Consider the following 22,627-nt stretch of genomic DNA (forward strand, 5'->3'; position numbering starts at 1 on the left):
TTCTCTCTGGCTTTCTCATGGCTATTTACAGGCCAGTCAAACACTGGGGATTGTCTGGAGTTCACACACAGAGTACTGGAGATTTGAAAAAAACCCAATACAAACATGACTGTAAGCAATACACACTCTCAGCCTTCCAAACAAAGATAAAAGCACACACAGTCTCATTCATACTGACTGAAATGCAGTCAAAGACATCTACATGTGAGCAATATTGTGATTAAAATGAAAGCGTTTTCATTGGCAGCTCAGGTACCTGTTTCAAAGTGTATATCATTATCAAATTCTAACTAGGTTTTTTTAGTGTGTTCACATAAGATAAACAGAACAATACCAGCTTCCATACAAAAAAGGCTCCATTTTGGGTGTGGGCTTGTTTCACAATGTAAAGCACAACACGTGAAAAAGTTTAAATGAAAAAGTTAAAGTGTGGACAGCTGTAGCAACATATCACAAAGCAAAAAATAAATTAATTTATTCATGGTATGAAGAGTTTCGCTCACTATCTGTGATGTCTAAACCTGTCAGTTGTGATTTAAAGTAGCAATATGATTGGCATGAAACAGTTGTCAGCAGCTTCTGTCATTTCCTGTTAGTACAAAACTAATATATAGCTGTGCATAGTGCTATATAGTACATTTCTACATGTGACATGGACAGTATATAACACTTTAGCCTGGAAGACAAAGACAAAATTGAGAAAAATAATCTCTGGGATTAACCTACAATGTATCATGTTTCCATTTTCTGCAGTACTGAACAAATCATTTCTAATCCAATCAACACACAAGCAAACTCTCATCTGCCTCCATGATTACTTTAATACACAAAAGTAAGATTTGGGATTGTTCCAATAAATCACCCAAACACACACATTCAGACAGGTGACAAATTCAAGGAGAAATGTTCTCAAACTCATAAATGAGTGCAGAAACATACAAATACAGATGCATTTGATGTAATGCAATGTTGCAATGTAATGCAATTACAAGGCACAGGAGGCACTGAATGGTTTAATGACCGTGAAAATGATGTGCATCACATTGATTAAACTACTGGCTGATTTATGTGTTGTGTTGCTTGTGTCGCCACCATCACAGCTGAGGCAGAATCTAATTAGAATCTAAACACATACATTTACACTTACAGTGAAATACAGATGTTTCGGTTGATCACAGTTGTCAGTCATCAAGTTATTCAGCCAACACTGGGTATGACACAGGCACTTTTGACACTTTTGTCCAACTTCCACAGTGTGGATGTGAAGGTTCTGCGTAGTAAACCCCCAGCTGGCACTGGCTAGATTATTATTATAGATCAACAAATTTGCAATTATCGATTTCTTGCATTGTAATCAGAAAAAATACATATTTTTATTTTTAAAAATCAGAAACACGTGAAACTGTTAATTGTAATTATGTAGAGAACACCCAGCTAGCAAGAGATCATTTGGCTGGTAGTGGCACAATGCAGGCAGCTGTCATGGTGACACTGACTTTACAGCTCACCATTGGCCATGCGCAGGCAGGAAGCTAATCTTTAGCGGTGAAATTGATTTAATGGAGCTGACGCTTGTGAACTGGCTTTTATTTCTATTCTGATGTTGAAGTTTATTGTTGGAGCAGCCAATAACAGCAAAGCCTGATAGTAAAGATGGTTTTGAGGATTTGTAGACGAAAAGATGTTATAAATTTTAACAGTATTAAAATGGACTAAATTGAATTGAAAATTTTTTTTTTGATTATAACCTTCATTTCAATGGGTTCATGATGACTAAATGTATCGGGTTGTACAGGATCTCTTGGACATATTTTTTGTGCAAAATCTGGTCAAAAGCAGTTAAAAAAGTAAAATAATTTTGTTGTATACATGCAGCATTATGACTTACAATTGAGATGCCATGTCAGGCTTCAATTTACAACTTGGATTAATCATGGATTAATCTCCACTGAAAGATTTCTCCACCACCTTCATCAAAACACCAAATGAGGGAATGTAATTAGTAAGAGTAGTGTTCATCCCTCAAGTAGAGATGGAAACATGTGTCTGTTCTATTCAATCTTACATTATCCCACCTCTAACCTAAAATACTACATTTGTTTAGATTTCACTGTGCTCAAAACTCAACAGCAATATGATTTGTTATTTGTTTATCATTACAGCGCAGGATGACAGACGTAGGGTATGGTAGCATTTTCAAACAGATGAGAGGGCTGACAGATCTTTCTCTCTCTGTCTCTAGGTTTCTTTAGATGCTCAACAGACTATATCACTGACATTCACCCTGATAGATTTAACCAATCTGGGCGCATTGTTAGTTGCTCCACACTGAGTGAAATGTGCATGTGCATAGATAGGTGTGTGTCCAAAGCAGGGATTAGAGAGCAGTGAGGTCAAGTGTGTGTTTGGGAAAAAAAGAGCCTTTAAAAGAGTTTATGGAGGTCTAAAAGCCATCAGTCCAGGGGACAGATGGAGCAAAAGACGTGCAGGAAGAGAGAGAAAGAGAGAGAAGACAGTGAGTCAGCAGTAAAGATGGGACGATAGAAGAATGAGGAGAGATGAGCCAAAGAGAAACAAAGGAGAAATAAGGGGATAATGCTTTAAAAATTAATACTAATGAAACAGACAGGATGATGATGCATCACTGTGCAGCTTGTTATGAATCCATTTTTTTTTACTGGTTCATATTGGGAGGTGGAGTCATCACTGCAGGTTTGTTGTCAAACACAGGAATCAGTCTAAACCATACACTGACGTATCCACGCAAAAACTATAATGAATATCACATCTAGGATTTTTTTTTGTAAACAATGAAACTTATTTTAATAGTATTACTTTAGTCCCAATACCTGTAAAAATGAGTGATAAAACCACAATGCAGCAGCACTTAACAACAGCAAATTACCACTGCAGTACAATACACTCCTGCAATAAATCCTCCCTTCATGAAGGTTATAATGTTTTTATCTGTTCAAACTGTTTCAGAGAGTTGTTGATTCAACTTTATGATGATTTTGGAGGCTACACTTTGTGACGTTGAAATGTATTGTTAAACTGACTGGAAATCTGACTTTTTTGTCCGAATTTAAATATTACAAAACACTGCTCAGAGCAACACATCAACGTAAACATGACATTTCAAAAAACCCTTCTTTCCAGAATCACTGAGCCCATTACTCAACAATATCCAGAGGAATTATTTCTTCAGTAGAAAGTCATTCCAATCATAACTATTCATCTTAAGAATGGCACACTAAATAAAGATATATTGTCATTTGCCAATGCTTTGTGCAACAAAAGTGGAATTCCATTAACCTCCTTTATATTGGGTTCGCGCAACAGATCTCCGAGATGGATATGTCAAAAGTAGATGCATTGAAGAGACCACTTTTTTTTAATTTGGGCAAACCAACCCTTTATTTTTTACACAAATACTGCTGTTGGATATATACAATATTCTTGCCTTTCAAAACCAGTATTTAGGCTAGTACAATATTCTTTTCTGGTGGCATATTTTGATTCTCTGAAGTTTCCCTTTATTACTAAACTGAATTTTGTATGTCTAAATGACAAACACTAAGCACTCCTACTTGCTCCAGATGTTGTGTGACTGCTGAGATGCTTTCAAATAAGATTAGCATAGCACGTCACTAGTTTCATTTGAAAGCAGTGACAGCAATAATGATGAGATGACATTTTGTCACACACATTTGCGCAAATCCAAAATGATAATAACTTTTATTTCTTTCATAAATAGGCTTAATTAACAAGCTCTTTAACAGGCTGCTTTTAAGTATATTAAAGGATCACTGCTCTTTTCCTTATTTCACCTGTGCAAAACTAGCAAAACTAATTGACTGAGGCTGGTTTATTTAATGCCCAAACAATTGAAATTTTCATCATTCTACACAAATGAAATGCAAAATAATACTTAAAAAGAATTTAACTTTAAGTGCAAACATTGATTTCTTTGTGCAATAAGCTTTTACTTAGCTAGGAAACAAACTACCTTGTTAGCATTTTGTGGCTAATTGTCAAGATACAACTTGGAGCACTTTTGAAGACGGAGACCACTTCTTACATCAAAATAAATGTGTTACTCTATCAAAACTATAAATTCTGTCACTCAGTTCTAGGATAACTGAATAGATCTTTATACATTTTCTGTAGCCCAATACGCTTATTTAGCATTAGCAGATACTTGCAAATTGCTTTACTGTTATGGTGCCAGCTTTTGCTAATTACATTTTGCCACAACTGGAAAGAATCTGATGTTATGACAATGGTTTATAAAAAACAAGCAGCAACATTTCTAATTGATAATGTTTGACAGATAAGGAAATTTCTAACAATGTCTTTCTGTAAAATGCCAAAGCCCTCATTTAGAGATGGTAAACTGTGACACAACTGTCAAGGACGCAAAACCCCTTAATTTAGAGGGGCAACATGACAATACAGATTAGTTAATGTTACTGCCTGCCGGGTCACTTTGACTCACACACACACACACACACACACACACACACACACACATATATTGGCAAAATGTCAGTCTCTGTTGTCTGACACATTTCAACAGGCCATCTCCCATAGTTAGACTGCACACACTCTGAGCCAAAAACAACATAATATATTATAGAGTGTATACAGTTTTGAACACTGGGATTTTCTATCGTGTCCATAAAGCTCCCCTGAATTGGAATTAAAATTTACTACAAAAACGGAGAGACAGAAATAGATATAGAGAGAAAGGAACAGAATGGAAGAGCTGCAGAAGAGGCCTGGTAGAAAATCCATAGCCTGCCTGTTATCTGGACGATAATTGGTTTTCCCCTCTACGTCCCTCCACCCCTCTCGCATCCTTCCTCTTCCTCCACCTCATCCCTCCAACCTCGCCTGCCGCCCCTATCTGTCTCCTCTACCCCTCCATCTCTCTTTCTCTCTGCACATAAACACACACAAATACACACATTCCCAAACACAGCCATGCAGGTAACAAAAAGCACAGCAGGAACTTGCTGTAAATACCTAATTTTTACAGATTCAGTGTGTCACATTTTGCATTTTTGCACCTGAGTGTCTCACCAAACAATGAGCTGACGACACCGTGAAGAAGGTTTAGTATCAACTAATGCCCCTCGCTGTTATACCAGACAAAATGACATCCAAACATGCACAACACCATCACAAAGGCATTGCACATGCACGCAGCCAGACACACCACGCATACATGATTAGCGTGAAGCGTGTAATCAGTGAATGGCCTGATTAGCGGGTTACACTACAGCGCAAGACAAAGAGATTCATTTACTCATCCACTTCAAAAAAGAGACAGAAAAATGGTGTGTGTGTTGGGGGGGGGGGGGGGGGGGGGGGGAGAAGCTATAAAAAAAAAAATTTGGCTTTGTGGAGAAGCCAGAAAGACAGAGAGGGAGCAGACAGACACACACACATGCTGCCAGATACAGACAAAGAGGCAAGGAAGAAGAATGCATAGACCAACAATAAAGAAATACAAGCAAGGAGGGAAAAAAAGAGACAAGAATAAAGACAGAAGGAAAGACACCACAGGACACAGGGAAAGACAGGTGGGCTCAGCCACACACTCATAATCACACACACAAAGGGTTGGTGTGTAGGTTGGGGGGGGGGGCTCTGCTGTATTCCAAAGTTCAAGATTTAGGAGTGCTTACTCAACAGAGCTCCAGTGATTCCTGTTATATTGAGAGTGACTCAGAAACAGAGAAGGAGGGACAAGGGGTGAAGGGAAAGGAAAGTCCTGATGAGGGTTGGATTTGTATTGATGGAAGTTTTGGACTTGCCAAGGGTCGATAAAAGAGACAAATATCTGCTGAGAATATTTTCAGGAGGTAACAAAAATGCCTCTGACAGTTTTTCTGCCTTTCTAAAACCAACACTGACAAGCACACCCACTTTACGCAACAATTGCCCAGGTGTGGGGAGGTGGGAAAGTAGGTTTGAACTTTTCTTTCACGCTCTTCATGTCATTCTTCACACAACTACTTCCATCACATCCTCTCACTATTTATTTTAATCTGTTGTTTTGTTTTGTTGTTCACTTTTCACAAATGTGTAGGATGGGGAAAGAGGGCGGAGAGAGAAGGGGTGAGAGAAAGGGTGTGTGGAGGTTAGTCTTCTAATTTTTAGTCCCTCGGGGTTGCCAGGTGTGTGAATGTGCAGCATATACAGCCTGAAGCCACAGACACACAACACCTTCATACCCACCTTCAGACCCTTTCTATCATTCTTTCTCCTCCCACAGCAGACACAAACACAGTCTTTATTCCTCTTTATAAAAGTCTTTTTCTGCTTCCTGTCTATTCTTTCATTTATTGCCTGGGGACGACCACTCCCTCCAAAGAGATGGGGAAAAAAGAGAAAAATAAAGGAGTAAAAAAAAATGTCCTTCTCTCCCTTGGCACCCCCTCCCTGTTTTCTTCTCTCCAATCTTAGTAAAGGTCCAAAATACCAAAATAATGCACCACAGGCAAGTCTAATCATGACTAAGAAAGGTTTTTTGGATACTGATTTGCCTTCCCATCTATCACAGGAATCTCGCACTTAACCGTCACGCATAAAACAATCTGTAGGGTAGCTCATACCCGGGCTGCTTTCTGAGCCTCGCCGCTTGTCGGGGATAAGTGAATTCTGAATTTGGGAGTAGGGGAACATAAAATGAGCACTCTGTGAATTATATATTCTCAATTTTTCATTCAGTAGTTTGGGGGCAGATGAATATTTGATATCTTTTTTAAAAAGACTCATTCATCACAGTTGTCGTTGGCCAGGGGAAACAAAGGATGAGATTATGGCGAGACAGACTTATGGAAAGCGTCCAGTTATTGAGACTCATTATCAAGAAGATCGAGTACGCTGGTGATGGAGTTAGAATCATACGAGACGAGAGGGGTGAATTGTGCCGCTGGATGACGCTCCATCTGCATTCAAAGTAGTCTAGGTAGGAGATATTGAGCTTTAAAGTGTTCTCCCATCCAGAAACTAATATAACTTTTTACATTTGCAGGTCAGCCTCTTCAGTAAACTTTTTAAACCTCTACCTGTAATCACTTGTAATGGATGAAGGTAAAGCCATGTTATAGGAACATGTTTTGATCTAAACTCTGGCTTGAACCCCGGATTCTGGAGAAGCCTACTTGTAGATTTGAGAATGTCCACCTTTCTTACTTCCGGGCAGGGAGTATTTAACCTTCCCAAACCTACTGAGATTCACTATGTGTTTGAGTAAATTTATCATTCACCCATCTATGCACATGTAAAGATTCTATTGGATATTGGTTCAAAACAAGAGACTATGCTTAAGTTAGCCTAAGTCCCGCTTTGTGTTGTTCACGTCACATGCAACACTTTCTAAGGAGAGACAGTCTGTCTGTCTGAAACAAAATAAAGCTAATCTTGACCTTAAGGAGATGGACCTCAGAGTTCAGCCTTATCAAGGCTGCTGCGTCAGTCTAGTCTGCCAAACAGACAGAGAGTCGGAGTTTAACTTATTGCTTTGGAGAGTCACAAGCTGTGACCTTAGGCTTACTTCAGCTCTGCAAATAACCCTAACATGACCTGAGTGATATTACCCTTAAAGAAGGAAAATTCCTTTATATCAGCAACCATCCGATGGAATTTGGTACAGACATTCAGGACCCCAGAGGATGAATCCTAATGACTTTGGTGATCCTCTGACTTTTCCTTTTGTTCCACCATGTGGCTGACATTTATGGTTTTATAGTGAAATGTCTAATCAATCCCCACACGATAAATTATAATAACTTTGTTGATTCTCTAACTTTTTACCAAGGGCCATCATCAGGTCAAAACCTCTATTTGTCCAATACTTTCTTTCATGTCTGAACACCTGCAACTAATGTTTCATTCATGTCATGTCAGTCAGACAATAATTACGGCCAGATGAGTGGTGAAAAAAATATCATAACTGTCAACAAACCAGTGCCACAATGATTGTTAAGCTTCTACTCTCAAAATAAACTCTAATAATAGCATTAATACAGTCCTTTTTTTGTGCCTGTCAAAATTATGTCCACAAAAAGTGCTTCTTTTTGCCACCGACAGGCTTAGACTGTTATACCAGGTGTCTAACAACATCATGGAAGGGATCCCTATGAGTGACTCCTGGTGAAGTTTTGCTCAGTTTTATGCATTTCAGTAAGGTTGTTTTCCACAGGTTTTAGCAGATAAAAGGGAATTCTACGAAGAAATATTATGTAAGTGTTGTTCTATACATTCAATCTGAACAAATGAAGCCCCGGAAAGAAAAAGGAGAGATTTGAAATGTAAATAAGTACACACATAGGTAGTTTCTGAATCACACAAGTATGAGTTGTGTTAGCTATGTGTGGGCAGATATGTGCTCCATATGTCCTCATGATGCTGCATCTACAAGCCTGTAGCACATTTGTCAGATGCAACAGAGTGCATTGCTTCCGTGTGAGTGTGAGACAGAGGCCTTGAGAGAAAAAGACAACAGGAGGCAATCTGTTGGCATCAGCAAAGACTGCTGGGAAATGTGTATCCCGTGGGAAGCTGTCAGCTCAAGGTAATTCACTTCCTTGTTGCTCTGTACGAGCTCACTCTATGTCAGCACCGAGGAGAAGATGAGTGGGGAATCAATCACGGAGGGAATTAAATAGGCCATCACAGCCTGGCTAGGTATCACACACACATACATACACACAAACTGTAAACTCAGCCTTCAGCTCCATCACTCATACAGGAAAAGGCCATTGTTATCCACAAACCTGGTGACAAATTACATAAGACACATGTAAGCAGCTATGTGTCAGGAAAACACGCGCATGCAGTCTGAATTTGTGTTTAATATTCATACGGAGTCTCTTTGTGAGAAGTCGGGGTGTACAGTCGCACGCTGAGGTGATTAGCTGTGTGTGTGTGTCTGTATGTGTGTGTGTGTGACAGAGAAGCTGAGGGAATGCTGCATAATTGGGAAAAGATGAGACACTTTCTGGAACTTTTTCATCAATGAATGTTTTAAACTGCAGAGCAATATGTTTTTTACGGTCTCTGTCTCACGCCGCCTCTCTCTATCTGCATGTCATTTATTATTTATTACATGTACATTTACAATATGTCATGTGTGTGTCTGTGCATGCTGCTGCTGATGATGCATGTCTCTAATGTTGATTCATGAATGTCACTCATTTGTCACGGCACTGGCTGGTTCAGAGAAGATAATGTGCCAGTTATCGCAAAAGGGAAAGATGACGGACTGGCTTGAGTCTATGCTACACGGACAAAAGTATGTGGACACTCGGAAATTGTGGGACATACTTTGCAGCTACAACGGCCTCCATTCTTCCCTGAAGGCTTTCAACAAGATGTTAGAACCTGGCTGCAGGCATTTTCTCCCAATTAACCAGTCAGATCATGAGTGAGATCGGACACCGATTCTGGTGATAAGGCCTGGCTCGTAGTCGGCGTTCCAGCCGACCAGTTAAGTTCTTCCACACCAAACTGGGAAAATCACATCTTGATGGACTTGGCTTTCTTTACTGGGGCATTGTCATGTTTAAAAAGGAAAGGGCCTTCCCCACAGTGGTGCCTAACCCACATCACAAGACAAACGTAGGGGGTCACATGATGATTACCAGGCTAGGAAATAAGAAAATTCTGCTACAAGAAATTTTGTTTATATATTAGACCTTTCTCTAATCTTTCTTTCAGGACGCACTGCTCTAACTATCATTGCATGCTGTAGCATTAATAAGGCCTAGCCCAAACCATGAAAGACAACCACAAAAGGAAGTGGAAAGTGTCAACATACTTCTAGCAATATTGTGTTAGAGACATGTGCAAATGCAGAATACATCTACTACTGGCTTTTTTATGACCCCCTGATCTTTCCAGGAATGTGGAACTATTTCGTTCAGCTAATCTAAAAAAAAGAGCAAGATAAGAGAAAGAGTAACTGTTTCCAACCTGTCTTATGAGGACTGCTATAACCAAAATATTCTATCATAGTAATTTTATATCATGGTAATGGTACAGCAATTGTTCTGTAAATTCAATTAAGAAATGTTTCACAAGATCACGCAAGAATCCAGATTTGCTATATAGACTTCCCCGAATATATTGCAGAGACACTAAGGGATACAGTGGGAACAGTATTGCCAAATCTCTACCCACACACATTTTTACCATTGCACAGTATGTACCGTCATTTCGCTGTCATTTCCCCCAACCCTATGTCTCACCGTCAGATTTGCTTGTGTTGCTATGATCTGTTCTATCAATATTATTATTAGTAGCAGTAATGCAAGAGTGCCAAGGCAGGGAAAATAAAGGGGTGGGCCCAGATGCAGACACTATCAGGAGCTGAATTCAGTTTTACAGTTTTTCACTAAATGACAGGAGTTTGGCAAAAAAGTGTAACTGGGAGCTTTTGACATGAAAATGGCAAAACGCATATGAGCACAAAACATAGTCTTGTCAGTATCATTTAGAATGATATCCGGATTGGACTTCAGAAGCCCATACGAGTCCAACCCCACGAAACACACACTCACACTTGCATGCATAACTTCCCCCCATTGCCTTCCAGCGTAGCCCTTGCCCTAACCACATAATGACATTAGCATTTCTAGCCCTCTTCTCTCCACATCTTATCTACTTCAAAAGCAGCGCTTCATTAACCACTGCCATCTATCAGGGAGCAGGGAACCGGGTGGAATGTGTGTGTGTGTGTGTGTGTGTGTGTGTGTGTGTGTGTGTGTGTATGTGTGTCTCCACAACACTCACAGTGTTATGTGGGGTCACAGACTTGTAGATTAGTGTGACAGACTAGACGTCACACCTCTCCCTCCGTCCTCCAGCTACATGTTGCCTCTGTGTCTCCTGCACTCTGTATCAACATGTTTGCCTCTTCAGGACCAAGCACGACACGACCAGAACAGGAAGTGTGCAAAATCTACTTATGTTGAAGCTAACAAAGGGGAACGTCATGAGGGAATTAAATTAACAAGAAATTCCCAGCAACAGCCTCCAGTTAATAGATTTAGCACATTACCAGCATGAATCCCGTCTTTCATTACGTATTTAAGCAAAAAGCCACAACAGCAGTGATTAACACAGATTTTGAAATAGCTAAGGCGTATAACTTTGTTCTAAAGTTCTTCTAAAACCCAATTTAAGAGACATTTCAAATATTTTTCTTTTGCTTGATTTTTCTTTGTTTCTGTATTTTTCCATCTGGCCCTACACTAAGTTGTATATACACACACACACACACACACACACACACACACACACACACACACACATATATATATATACATATATATATATATATATATATATCATATAGTCAGCCTGGCTATCTGGCAACCATACTGCATATAGCTTCATCTGTTTAGGGGGGAATTGGACTATTTTAGCTACTCACACAGAGTCAGACATGTCATGTCAAGCTTAAATATTGTATCACTACATGATCTATAGTATCCCTGCACAATAATACACGCTAGTTATATGCACAAACTGGTGTGTGTGTGTGTGTGTGTGTGTGTGTGTGTGCACTTCAGACAGATCTCATAAATTAATCAGTAACTCATTTCTTTCTGTTTATTTTTTCCAGTCTCTCGTTTTTCCTCATGATTCCGTAGTTAAAAAGTATCAGGTAAGCCACTCAAGTGCTAAAAGAAAAAACTGGCTAAAACACAGGCGATTTCACATCTAGCCACATCCGCTTGCATCTTTGGTTCTGACTTTATTTGCAATCGCTGCACTTCCAAAATTTGCTTTGCGTTTACTCTAAACACAAGCTATGCTAATAAAACTACTTAATATCCTGTTCATTACAAACTGTAGACAGGTAAAAACATTTCTACATATGGTGAAAAAATGTATTTTCAGTCTATATTTATGATTTTCTACATTTACAATCACCACCTGGCAGTAACAGCACTGTCACATTTTTACTGATCACTCGATGTGGTCAGGCCACTGCGACCCAGGTCAAAGATGCAAGCAGTAGAAAATGGATGGGATGGATGGACATCACTCCCTTTCTTGACGTGACCTAGCTAACACTAATAAATCTGTGACTATAGGGGGAAGCAGTTCTCAGAGGAGCTACGGATTCCCTGAAATCCCCGTTTGCAATTGCCAACCAACACCAATGCATCGCACCAAAAGGCATGATGGGTAAAATATGCTCCCACATGGTGATAACAGATGTAGTGCGGCGTGAGATGTGAGTCAGAGAGACGTAAAGACAGAGAGACGTAAAAAGAGAGAGAGAGAGCGAGAGAGAGAGAGAGAGAGAGAGAGAGAGAGAGAGAGAGAGAGAAAAGCGTTTATCATAGGTAGGCAGCAGAGGGAGGAGAAAACAATACGGAGCAACAGTGGGGAGGCTGGATCGTCAGTCTCTGGAGAGGAGGAGAGGGAGGAGAGAGATTGTGGAGTAAAGTGAATGATGGAGGAGGAAGCCAGGGAGAGATATTGACAGAGAATCCAGGGCACCAGATGGAGGGAGAGAGAGAGAGAGAGAGAGAGAGAGGGACAGAGATTTGAGACTCAGACAAAAAACAAAGATTTAGATTGAGGCAGGAACAAAGAGAGAAAGAGGCTTAGAGTGTGTGTGTGTGTGTGTGTGTGTGTGTGTGTGTGTGTGTGTGTGTGTGTGTGTGTGTGTCTTGGCGAGTGTGGAGGTCTCAGTTTCTTGGCAGGATGCTGCAGCAGAGTTTGGCCCAGACCCTAATGGAGATGTAAGAACACACACACACACACACACACACACACACACACACACACACACACACACACACACACACACACACACACACACACACCCCTATATGCACATACATATACACTTTCACACCTTCATCCCCTCTCGATCAGCGTGGCTCCAGACAAACTCAATGCACTGACGCCACTGTTGAACCCAAACTAAAGCAAATGATGGCCAAAGATTCACTGAATGACTCCTGCTGCTGCACATAATAATGCATCTTTACAAAAAGGAATTTATCAGCCTTTAAAAATGATGTTTAAAAAAAAGAACACTAGTATCCAGGCAAAATAAGATGATATAGATGAATATGATTGTTGTTTAATGCCAATAAAATATAATAATAGTAATAATACGCTACCTATCCCTGACTTTGTGCAAGTGTACTTAGAAGAACTGATGCTGTTTTGAAGGCAAAGGGTGCTCACACCAAATATTGAGTTGATTTAGATTTATCCTCTGTTCATTCACTATATATATAAATCTATAACCATGTCTATTTTTAATATAAAGAATAAACATGAAGCTCCAAATTAAAGGAACAGTAAATTAAACATGCACACTTTTTTTGAAACACAGATGTTTTTAGGTTGTGTGTGTATAGTCCTCTCAATTCAACCATTAAAATGACCTGCATTCCTCACAGTTAGCCTTTGACCCAGTTTGGGTGCTCACAGATTCCCCCATAAGCTCTCACACTTACTTCTCCCCAAACAAACGCACACATGACCGTGAATACTAGCAGTGGTTATGTAAGGGCAGTAGTTATGTCACATATTCACACAAATACACAGCCTGACACAGGCTTGGTTTTGGTCGTCTGATTTGCCATTTTCCGCAAACGCTGAAGTGTTGCGGCCGTGAAACAACCTGAGAAAAATAAACAGAGTTCTTTTCTGCGGGTTTCTTTCTCGCTGTGCATCCTTTTTGGGCAACACTAAAACCAGCCACGCCACTACACACACACACACACACAGAAACCCATACTGCGAGCTACAAAGATAGAGAGCCTCTTAAAGACTCCCACACAAGCAGGGGAAGACATCAGAAAATAAACGTCGGGGGAGACTGCCTGTGAGGATGCCAATTAAAACAGAGAGCCCATACACAAGTGTGTTTGAGTGTGCGTCTCCTCTGGGAGTCACTTCATTCCACTTAAAGGTGCTTTGCTGGTAAAAGAGGAGGGCGGTAAACACACCTAGCCACACACACAACCAAATAACAAGATGGGCTTTCCCCCTGAACATTACTGTGCGAGAGTGAGGAGGTATCAGCCACCATCTGCTGTACCCTGAGTCTTTGAGTGTATCAGCTTTCAATCACCTTCACTACATTACAGTCAGTATGTTATCACGCGCATCTCATTTCCTCTGTAAAACAGTACACACGGCATGATGTGTATGATCACAGATTGTCAACATTAATGTATCCGCAGGGCTAATATTGGTCTGCAAAGCATTTTCATTAAAGGCAAAAGTATCATGCACATGCAGATACTTTTAAGCGGTTATCTTTTCACCACTAGCACTATGCTTAAGTTATTAAATAATACAACTGAAACATCATAAATATGCTGTATTCCTACCTTTTAGGCCATTTGGCAATCCAACAGTGTTTTTTAATCCTCATAAATTTGATAGAATAATTCGTTACAAAGGTTTAACAATCACAAATAGTCCATCATTTAGGCTGACCACCGGCAGTAAAAGGTAGTGATACGTGTGTCAGGTGATATTTTTTGCAGGGTACCTCACGATATGTTACAATACGATACAATACGATACACGATACATGATAACAATAATATCACGATACAGCAATTCTGTGATAATCGATATATCGCTAGACAATCCTAAAATTATACATTACGGTATGTGTCTAACTATGAATAGAAAATGCCTGTGAAAAAAGTCTCTATTCATTTAACAACAAATATGGTTTCACTGTACAGACATTTTCCTTAATCTGTCACAGCTTCTCTAATTAATTATGCAATCTCATCAAGTCTTACTGAGTATATTTTTACCTAACAGGAGTTGATGGACAAATCTACTTTGTACCATTTTATTTTGCTGCCTTTTTTGTACTTTTCTTACAGTTTGAAAAACTAATTAGATAGTTGCAATGCATTTGTGTCTATAGCTTGCTTGTTGCAATATGAACACTCTCGAAAGAAGCCTTTGCTCTTTAATTCAGAGGGACTGGTGCAAACATCTGACCCTTACAGCTACTGTATATATTTACAGTATATCCCAGTGTCAAAGTATTTTTAGAAAAAAACATGTCCCTTTCCAGCACAGAGATCCAGAAACACACAGTCACCATGTACTGTGCAGGTCATCTACAAGAGAATATGACCCATTAAACAGCAATGAGATAATCCAGTATTGATTTTCCACTGTGCACATGGGTATTCATGTGCAATGCTCCACCACAAAACTGCAGCGTTACAGCCTGAGGATCGTCTTCTCTGCGTCCTGTGCTTATGCATGTGTGTGCGTATACTGTATATGTGTGTGTGTCCGTGTTCATGTCCCACTTAGCCATTCGGTGCGATTCTTTCAGCAAAAAGAGGGACCTCATGACTTAGGAATGCTATGAATGGCTCAGAGGCCTTAAGATGGGAAACTATGCATTGATTCCCGGAGATCATTCTCATAACATTAGCCTGCACACACTCCTCCACTGTGACCCCTCTGCTGACTCACTCATCTGCTAAAGTACAAATAGCTCTCTATTAGGGGGTGTGTCACACTGGTCCCTGACTGACACACATGAACACACGCACACACACACACGCACACACACACAAACACTGTCTGTACATCTGCGCGTGTAACAGACATTTCCTGGCACTGACAGTAACACCACGCTAAAACCTAAAGAGGTTTTTCCACCCATAATGCATCTATCTGACCTCAGCTTCACTCTCAGTGTAGATCTGTTTTTTTTTGTTCTGTTTTGGATTCCTTTGTTTCTTGAACTACAGTGTATTGAGCTGAAAGCTACATTTCTTATAACATTTTCCCTTGGTTTTGTTATTCTTTTAATCTGCCCAATGAGCTTTAAATTAATTCAGCGTTCTGTAAATAATCACTGTCCTTCAATCAATTTAATTAAATCCTAATTTGCAAAGCAAACACACTACGCATTAATGTTTACAGTTTGGGGATGTGGGATATATATACAGTAACAAGTTGGGAGTATATTTTCTGTTAGGTACCTTTTATCAACACAAATACATGGCGTGAAGGACAAACGTTTCATCATGAAGGTTCAGACTATATAATAATACTAATCAAGTTCTGAGTATGTTGTGTGTTCACACAGGAAAAGTGACAAAATAAAGTGCCTACAACAGCATACTAAAAAGACTTGATTTTTGGTGCCAGTTCACCTCCTGGGCACTGCCGACGGTGGCCTTGAACCCTTAACTGCTCGGGGCACACATAGCAACCCCCTCGCTCTGACATCTCTCCATACGTTGCTGCAGGTGTATAGGTCCCCCTTTGCATATACATTGAATTTCCACTTATGGGAATAATGAAGTATGTCTTCTTCTTCTTCTAACATCAGCATGCTAAAATGCTCACAAATACAATGCTAACATGCTGATGTTAAGCAGGTTATGTTCACCATGTACACCATCTTAGTTTAACACGTTAGCACACTATCATTTGCTAATTAGCACAAACCACAAAGTACAGTTCAGGCTGATGGGAATGCCAAAGGTTTGAAGGTATTTAGTCATAAACAGAAATTACATTTAAAACTGATGGTGGCATTAAACACCAAAGTCAGTAGGATTCATCCGATGGGGACCGTGAATGTGGGGTTGGGTATCGTTTCACTTTTATCAATGCTGATTCTGATTCCAATCCTACTACTATCTAATCTTGGTTCCTTATTCCAACACGTTCACCACAAATTTTGTCACCGCTCCGTGACATTCATCCACTTTCTCCTTGCTCATCTTCCCCTTCATAAAGCGAAAGGAGTTTCTTTCCAAGAGAGGCATTCACTGCATGCTGAAATAAATGCTTTGTCAAACTGGAGGTGCTTCCTCCCTTCCACGAAATATCCTTAGTGCAGGTGTTGCATTTTGCTGTGCCGTTATCTTTTTTAGTTCAAACTTTTGAGTGTTTGCTGTGGTCCGCCATAGTCCTGGGAATGTACAACAGAAGTACTCCCTTCTCATATGCTTTGTTGACGTACGTAATGATTCCCTTCCACCTCACCAATTTAAAACAATGTGCCAAAAAAGCAGAACAGAAACACAAAGACATAACTAAACAACAGTATGCCAAACAGCAGCAGTGACCCTCAGAAACAACACACAACAGGCTCTTGACCACTTGTTGTACCAGATGAACATTTTACTTCTCCCCTTTAGATGCATTTCCTCATAGAAATGATTATCAACTGCTGTAATGTCTGAAAATTGTATTTGTCGTTGCTGCTGTACTTCTTTTTGCTCAAAACTTTCCTGCCACTTCCTCTGTTTGGAGGGGGAAGCTTCTGATCAGAAAGTGCTTTTTAGTACATCCTCTCCTGGAGCCAACTTCCACTGAATTAAACAGTATTCAAATTAAGCCGTTTTCATTCTAAACAAGTTCAGTTCTTTCCCTTTAAGGCCACGCAGGAGTCCCCATATCCCTGGTTTATGAACCCCTGGTTTATTGTGCCAGTGGTTGGGATCCTCCCTGCCAGTGTGCGACACCAGCCCGGTCGTGAGACGCTCTGCTCAAGGGCCCCTGAGGCAGTTCTCCTACCGGACGCCCCGAGCCTTTGATCTCGTAATCACCTGGCTCAGCCTCGGCCTCGGCAGGGAGGGGGTGAGACTGCAGGGGCGGGGAGGATGGGACAATAATAACCTCTGCAGTTGTTCTCGTGGCCAGATTGATGCCTTTGTGGTTTGAGTTCGGAAAGAAAAAGGCGTGTAGGACATTAAACTCAAATGTGAAGATTTGTAATCTTTTACAAATTTTACAATACTTTTTTGCAATACTTTTCATGGGTCTGGGGCTCAAGTTGATCTGGTGAAGTAATCAAATATTTTGCCACCTGTTAACCTGAAGGCATAAACACTTCTCTCACGTCAATGTTCTTGAGAAGAAAATGGAGGCGATGATGCAAGTGATTTAAAAAATAAAAAAGAAGCCCACCACCTTTCCAGGAAATCTATGTTTCTTTATTGTTTTATCTTCTGGCAAAGAAGCACAATAATGCTGAGCTGTTTTGCAGCCAACTTGGACACAGCAATGTCCCTATAGGATCCATTTAGTGATACTGCTAGAGATAAAAATACCTTTAACACCAGTACATTGACTATAAATACATAAAGACAGGAAGGCATGTTGATTTCTGTGACTCCTTGCACATAAAATAAGAAAAAAAAGACACTCAGGCACAAACTAGAGTCATTACAAATGCATCCATCTTCCTAGCAACACAGTCTTGCATCTTCATGCTCAAGAAATCAACATTTTGACAACTGTCAAGAGTCGTGAAGCAGAAGGTACTGTCTGTTCTTTTTGTGCTTGGCAGCAGTGGCTCACCCCATCACTCAATCCAATACTGTGGCACCCATACAGGAAAGGGCATGACTAACCTTTATTATTCTCACATACTGATATATTCTGTCAAGAGATACAGTACGTGCATTATGCATATTTGGCCTGTAGTCTGCAGCAATTCTATCTGCCTGAAAGTGCACTTTGCTTCACACAACTCTCTTGACTTTGCATAACAGACTTCCTTTCTTTTCATCTCCTGTGTCATGCTGAAACCCTGCACCTAAAACGCCTCGTTTTATAAGGTTTAATTTCAGGGCTACAATACTGAAAAACTATGCTGATACAGTACTGAATAAATTGTGTACTACACTCTATACTGCAGCTGGGAGGAGTGAAGATGTGATTGGAGCAATGGTTCCTTCGCTCATTTCTAATGCATTGACCTATGATGAAGCTAAACTATGCCTAATTTTGCAGCATGGGAACCCCCCCGGAATCCCCCTCCAGCACCTCCTGGGGCTCCCCGGACACTGTAGCGGTCATGGGAAGGAGAGGAGAGCTCTTACCTCAGCAGGTTGGGAAGAGGGATGGAGCCGGAGCCTGACCCCAGTATCCCCTTCTTCCCACTCAACAATTTCTCCACCAGGGCGACGTTCCCGGTCCGGGCGGCTTCCAGCAGCTCTTGCTCTTTCCCCATCCCGGACACAAGTTTACAACGACGGGGTGATGAAAATCCAACAAATCTCCCATATATCCTCCTCCCCTCCGACCCCTTTCTTCACTGCCTGGAGTGGGAAAGCATCTGAAAGGATTCCTCTCACTGCATGCTGCCGCCGCACGGTGATATAGGTGTTATTGATGCTGCAGAGCAGGTCTGACGTGCACTGCTCCCCCGGTGCCTTATAACCTCACTTCATTCACATGCACGGCTCCGTAATCTCCTCTTGTGCGAGTCCGCGGACGTGCACGGCTCCCCGGTGTATCCTCAGTGCAAGCAAGCGGAGAGGGAACCGGGGTGCTCCAAAGCGAATCCCTTTAGTGTGAAGTAAAGAGTAACCCTGTTGAAAAAGAACAAACAAACTCCGTCTCGGTCCGAACAGAAGCTCCCGTCTGGTCTGAAGCTCCAGCTGATAACAGGCGGGAGGTGAAACCAGTGCGCCTCCACGACAAGCTCTCCAGTCCCGCTGTACTCGTCACCTCTTTACCCCGAACCTACAGCACTGGCCGGTACGTATCGGTGTCTCCTGAGATCCAAGTGTAAACTTATCGGGATAAAGCTGTAAACTTCCTGTTACAGCTTTCAAAATAAAACGTCACTCGCTGATGTGTTCGAAGTTGTTGAAATAAAAAAAAATATGCTGGTGGAACATTTATGTTTATTGTTTTTTTAATTTATAGTGTATTATGTGAGTTTCCTTGTTTTCCATTTACCTTTACACATCAAATAATAGCCTACAAAAAATAGGCCCAAGAAATGGAATTGAATTGAGATCGATGGACAGATAGATACAATAAAGCAAAACTTTATTTTTCATTGTTCTTCTTGAAAGATAAAAGCCAGGCTTAGGTGCATTATAAAATAAAACAAAAAAAATACTTTATATAGGCTACATATATATTTTTGTCGTTTTTGATTTGGATTTATACTGTATGGCAAACTGGCTAGAAATGGAAAAAGATAAGATGACAGATAAGGTAAGACAGGATAAAATGCAAATGCAAATCAAACAAACATACAGTCAAATATGTAATCACTGTGTGTAGTAACCTTTCTGTTTCTGTGAAATACACAGTTTAAAAATTCTGTAATACTACCAAGGCCCAGATTTGCTGTGTTGACTTGATAATAAACAAATTCATTTAGGAATGTGCTATATGTAAAGACTGTATAAAAGAAGTAAGAAAGTACAAAACCATTTTCTGACACAAGGGCCCCTTCAAGATCAGGTCAGGACCGATCAGGACAAACTTGATATGTATAGGCTGCCTAATATAGCCTCATGTTTCAGTGGTGCATATTCCCAAACACCATTTTCTATTAAATTTGATTTTGAGGGCCCCGGAGTGTAGGGGCCCCCGGAGGCATTTTCCTACAGACCTTGAGATTTCTGTAGCTTAAGACAACTGACAACCTTTATTTTGAAAGTATAGCCGCCCATCTTCCGCTGTTACTCTGACTAGATTACGGGTTTACTGTACAGTCTGGGCGTGGATAACGATGCTACAGCACCAACAGGAGGCGATGCCTTTGTTAGTCTCTTTAAAAAGTCACACTCAGCCCCGCCAGCTGTGCCAGTTGTTTCCACTTTAAGACCATTAACTTATTCTATCACACACACGCACATGCGCAGTTCATCTGCAAGCTGGAGGTGTGTTCCTTTCACAATTGGCCCTGCTGCAGCTGAATGGCTTTGGAAACAGGTGAGATCCTAAAATAGCTTCCCTGTCATGTCAGTTGTGTGGAGAATGAAGACAGAGGATGGATTTTTTTCAAAGTGCTCTGATCTGGCCATTGTCAGAAACAGGAAACAGACACAACCCTCTCCACTTTGCCACCGTTGCATGCTGGGATCTGCCTGATGGCTTCACTCTGCTGCTTAATGAGAATTGCCTTCAAGTATTCCACTCATAGCTGCTACCCGACCTCTGAACTCTTAAAAAAAATTATTATTTTATTGAATCTATTAAGTCTATAATATGTCAGAAACGATAGTAAAATGCCTACTGTTTACCAGAGGCTGACATATTTAAATATATTGATTTGTCCAAAACACAAATATATTAAATTTACAAAGACATAATAAAGCTGAAACCAGATCAATTATAGCATGCTTGCTTGAAAAATTAATTTAACAATTAACCAAATTATCAAAATTCCTGCTGCTGTTAATCAGCTTATTGTGTCAGTAGAAGTTACTTTTACAACATGGGAACCACAAGATCATAAAAGAAGACTTTTGATGAATGATGAAGGCTGTTTTTTATTGAAGAAATCCAGCAGCATAGTGATGAACTGAAGAGAAGGAAAGCAGGCACGTTATTAAAATAGTGCTGCAATGAATAATTTTTGCAAAAAGTCTAATAATCACAAATCTCAAAAATGCGCATCGACCATCTCACTAATCAATTATATTTACCATTTGATTGTTTAATTCTATAATTTCCAATGATCTGTGCTTGACAGACATTTTAACATGTCACAGTAGGAAAAGCACAGGTGTAAATAAGTGAGCAATGAAGGCTGAATGCCATTTAGCTGCTTCAGTTTCAGGGTCCTGGCATTATGTACTGTATGCAGGCTCACTGTTACACCATCGTGAATTACTGGGACACTTGAATAGAACAGAACCATCATTAATGGTATTAGTAAAACCAGTGCTTTTCCTACTATAAAAATAGATTGTTCATATTTTCATTGTAAATTTATATTTTTGATTCTTTTGCAGTGCTTGTTTTTTCTCTTTGTTTATTGTTTGGCGCCAAAATACCAAGGAAAATGCCTTGTATATGAAAACTTACATGGCAGTAAACCTGATTCTGATGAAAAGTCAAAATATCTGCTGTGAAAAATGGCCTATTCCAGGACTCTGAAACTGAAGCAGCTAAATAGAATTCAGCCATCATTTATTTTATTACAACATCCCCATATTTGTAGTGAGGCTCCGGCAGACAACCAAAACAGAAACCAGAGAGTGAGACTGTGAACAGGCAGTTGGACGCAGAGCTGACACACAACCTGATGCCTCTTTTCATCATATTTCCCTGTACATGTTGTTCACTTACTGTCCTGCACACACACAGTATATAAATGAACGTGTACATGCTCTGCTTACATAAACGGACCTGCACTGTAACATAACCATCATCACAGAGACATTAAGCTACACATAAACAGGCTTTCAGCAAAGCAGAACTTTTCTCTCTCTCTCCCTCACACTCACACTCTCGAACGCTTAATGCCCTTCTATGACTCAATGCACTACTCCAGCCATAAAATGTCATGACCATTTATGTGCACAAAGTCCAAACACTCTCCTGCAGTGGTTCAGTGAAGCTCGTTCAAGCCCACAGAGAGGCTGCATTTACATTTAAAAAGTTTCTTGTCTTCACTTATTGCAGAACAAACTTCCAGATTGTTTCTAATTAATCTACAATAAATGAATTAATGGGAGCAAGTAATCAATGGCAGATTGTAGACAGTTTCTGATACTCAGTCCTATGGACACATTTGTTTTAGTAATAGGGCTGCACATGACTATTGTGTTCATGATCGATTAATCTGCAGATACTTTTCTCGATTAAATGACCTAAT

The 22,627-nt window shown here is 40.2% G+C and overlaps 1 protein-coding gene across 4 annotated transcripts in view; it reads right to left on the bottom strand.

Moving 5' to 3' along the window:
• anks1b (ankyrin repeat and sterile alpha motif domain containing 1B) overlaps positions 1-19,546 on the bottom strand; it is a 258,652-nt gene extending 239,106 nt beyond the window's left edge. For all 4 annotated transcript variants that reach the window (XM_038738848.1, XM_038738847.1, XM_038738846.1 and 1 more), the window contains exon 1: positions 18,882-19,546. In XM_038738848.1, the coding sequence (XP_038594776.1) occupies positions 18,882-19,012 (131 nt within the window). In that variant the 5' untranslated portion in view covers positions 19,013-19,546. The remainder of the gene's footprint in view (positions 1-18,881) is intronic.
• Between the last annotated feature and the right edge of the window lie 3,081 nt (positions 19,547-22,627).

Source organism: Micropterus salmoides, unplaced genomic scaffold (genome assembly GCF_014851395.1).
Source record: "Micropterus salmoides isolate LMB-PRFRI ecotype aquatic unplaced genomic scaffold, ASM1485139v1 Ms_hic_scaffold_23, whole genome shotgun sequence".
In the NCBI taxonomy this organism is placed as follows: domain Eukaryota; kingdom Metazoa; phylum Chordata; class Actinopteri; order Centrarchiformes; family Centrarchidae; genus Micropterus; species Micropterus salmoides.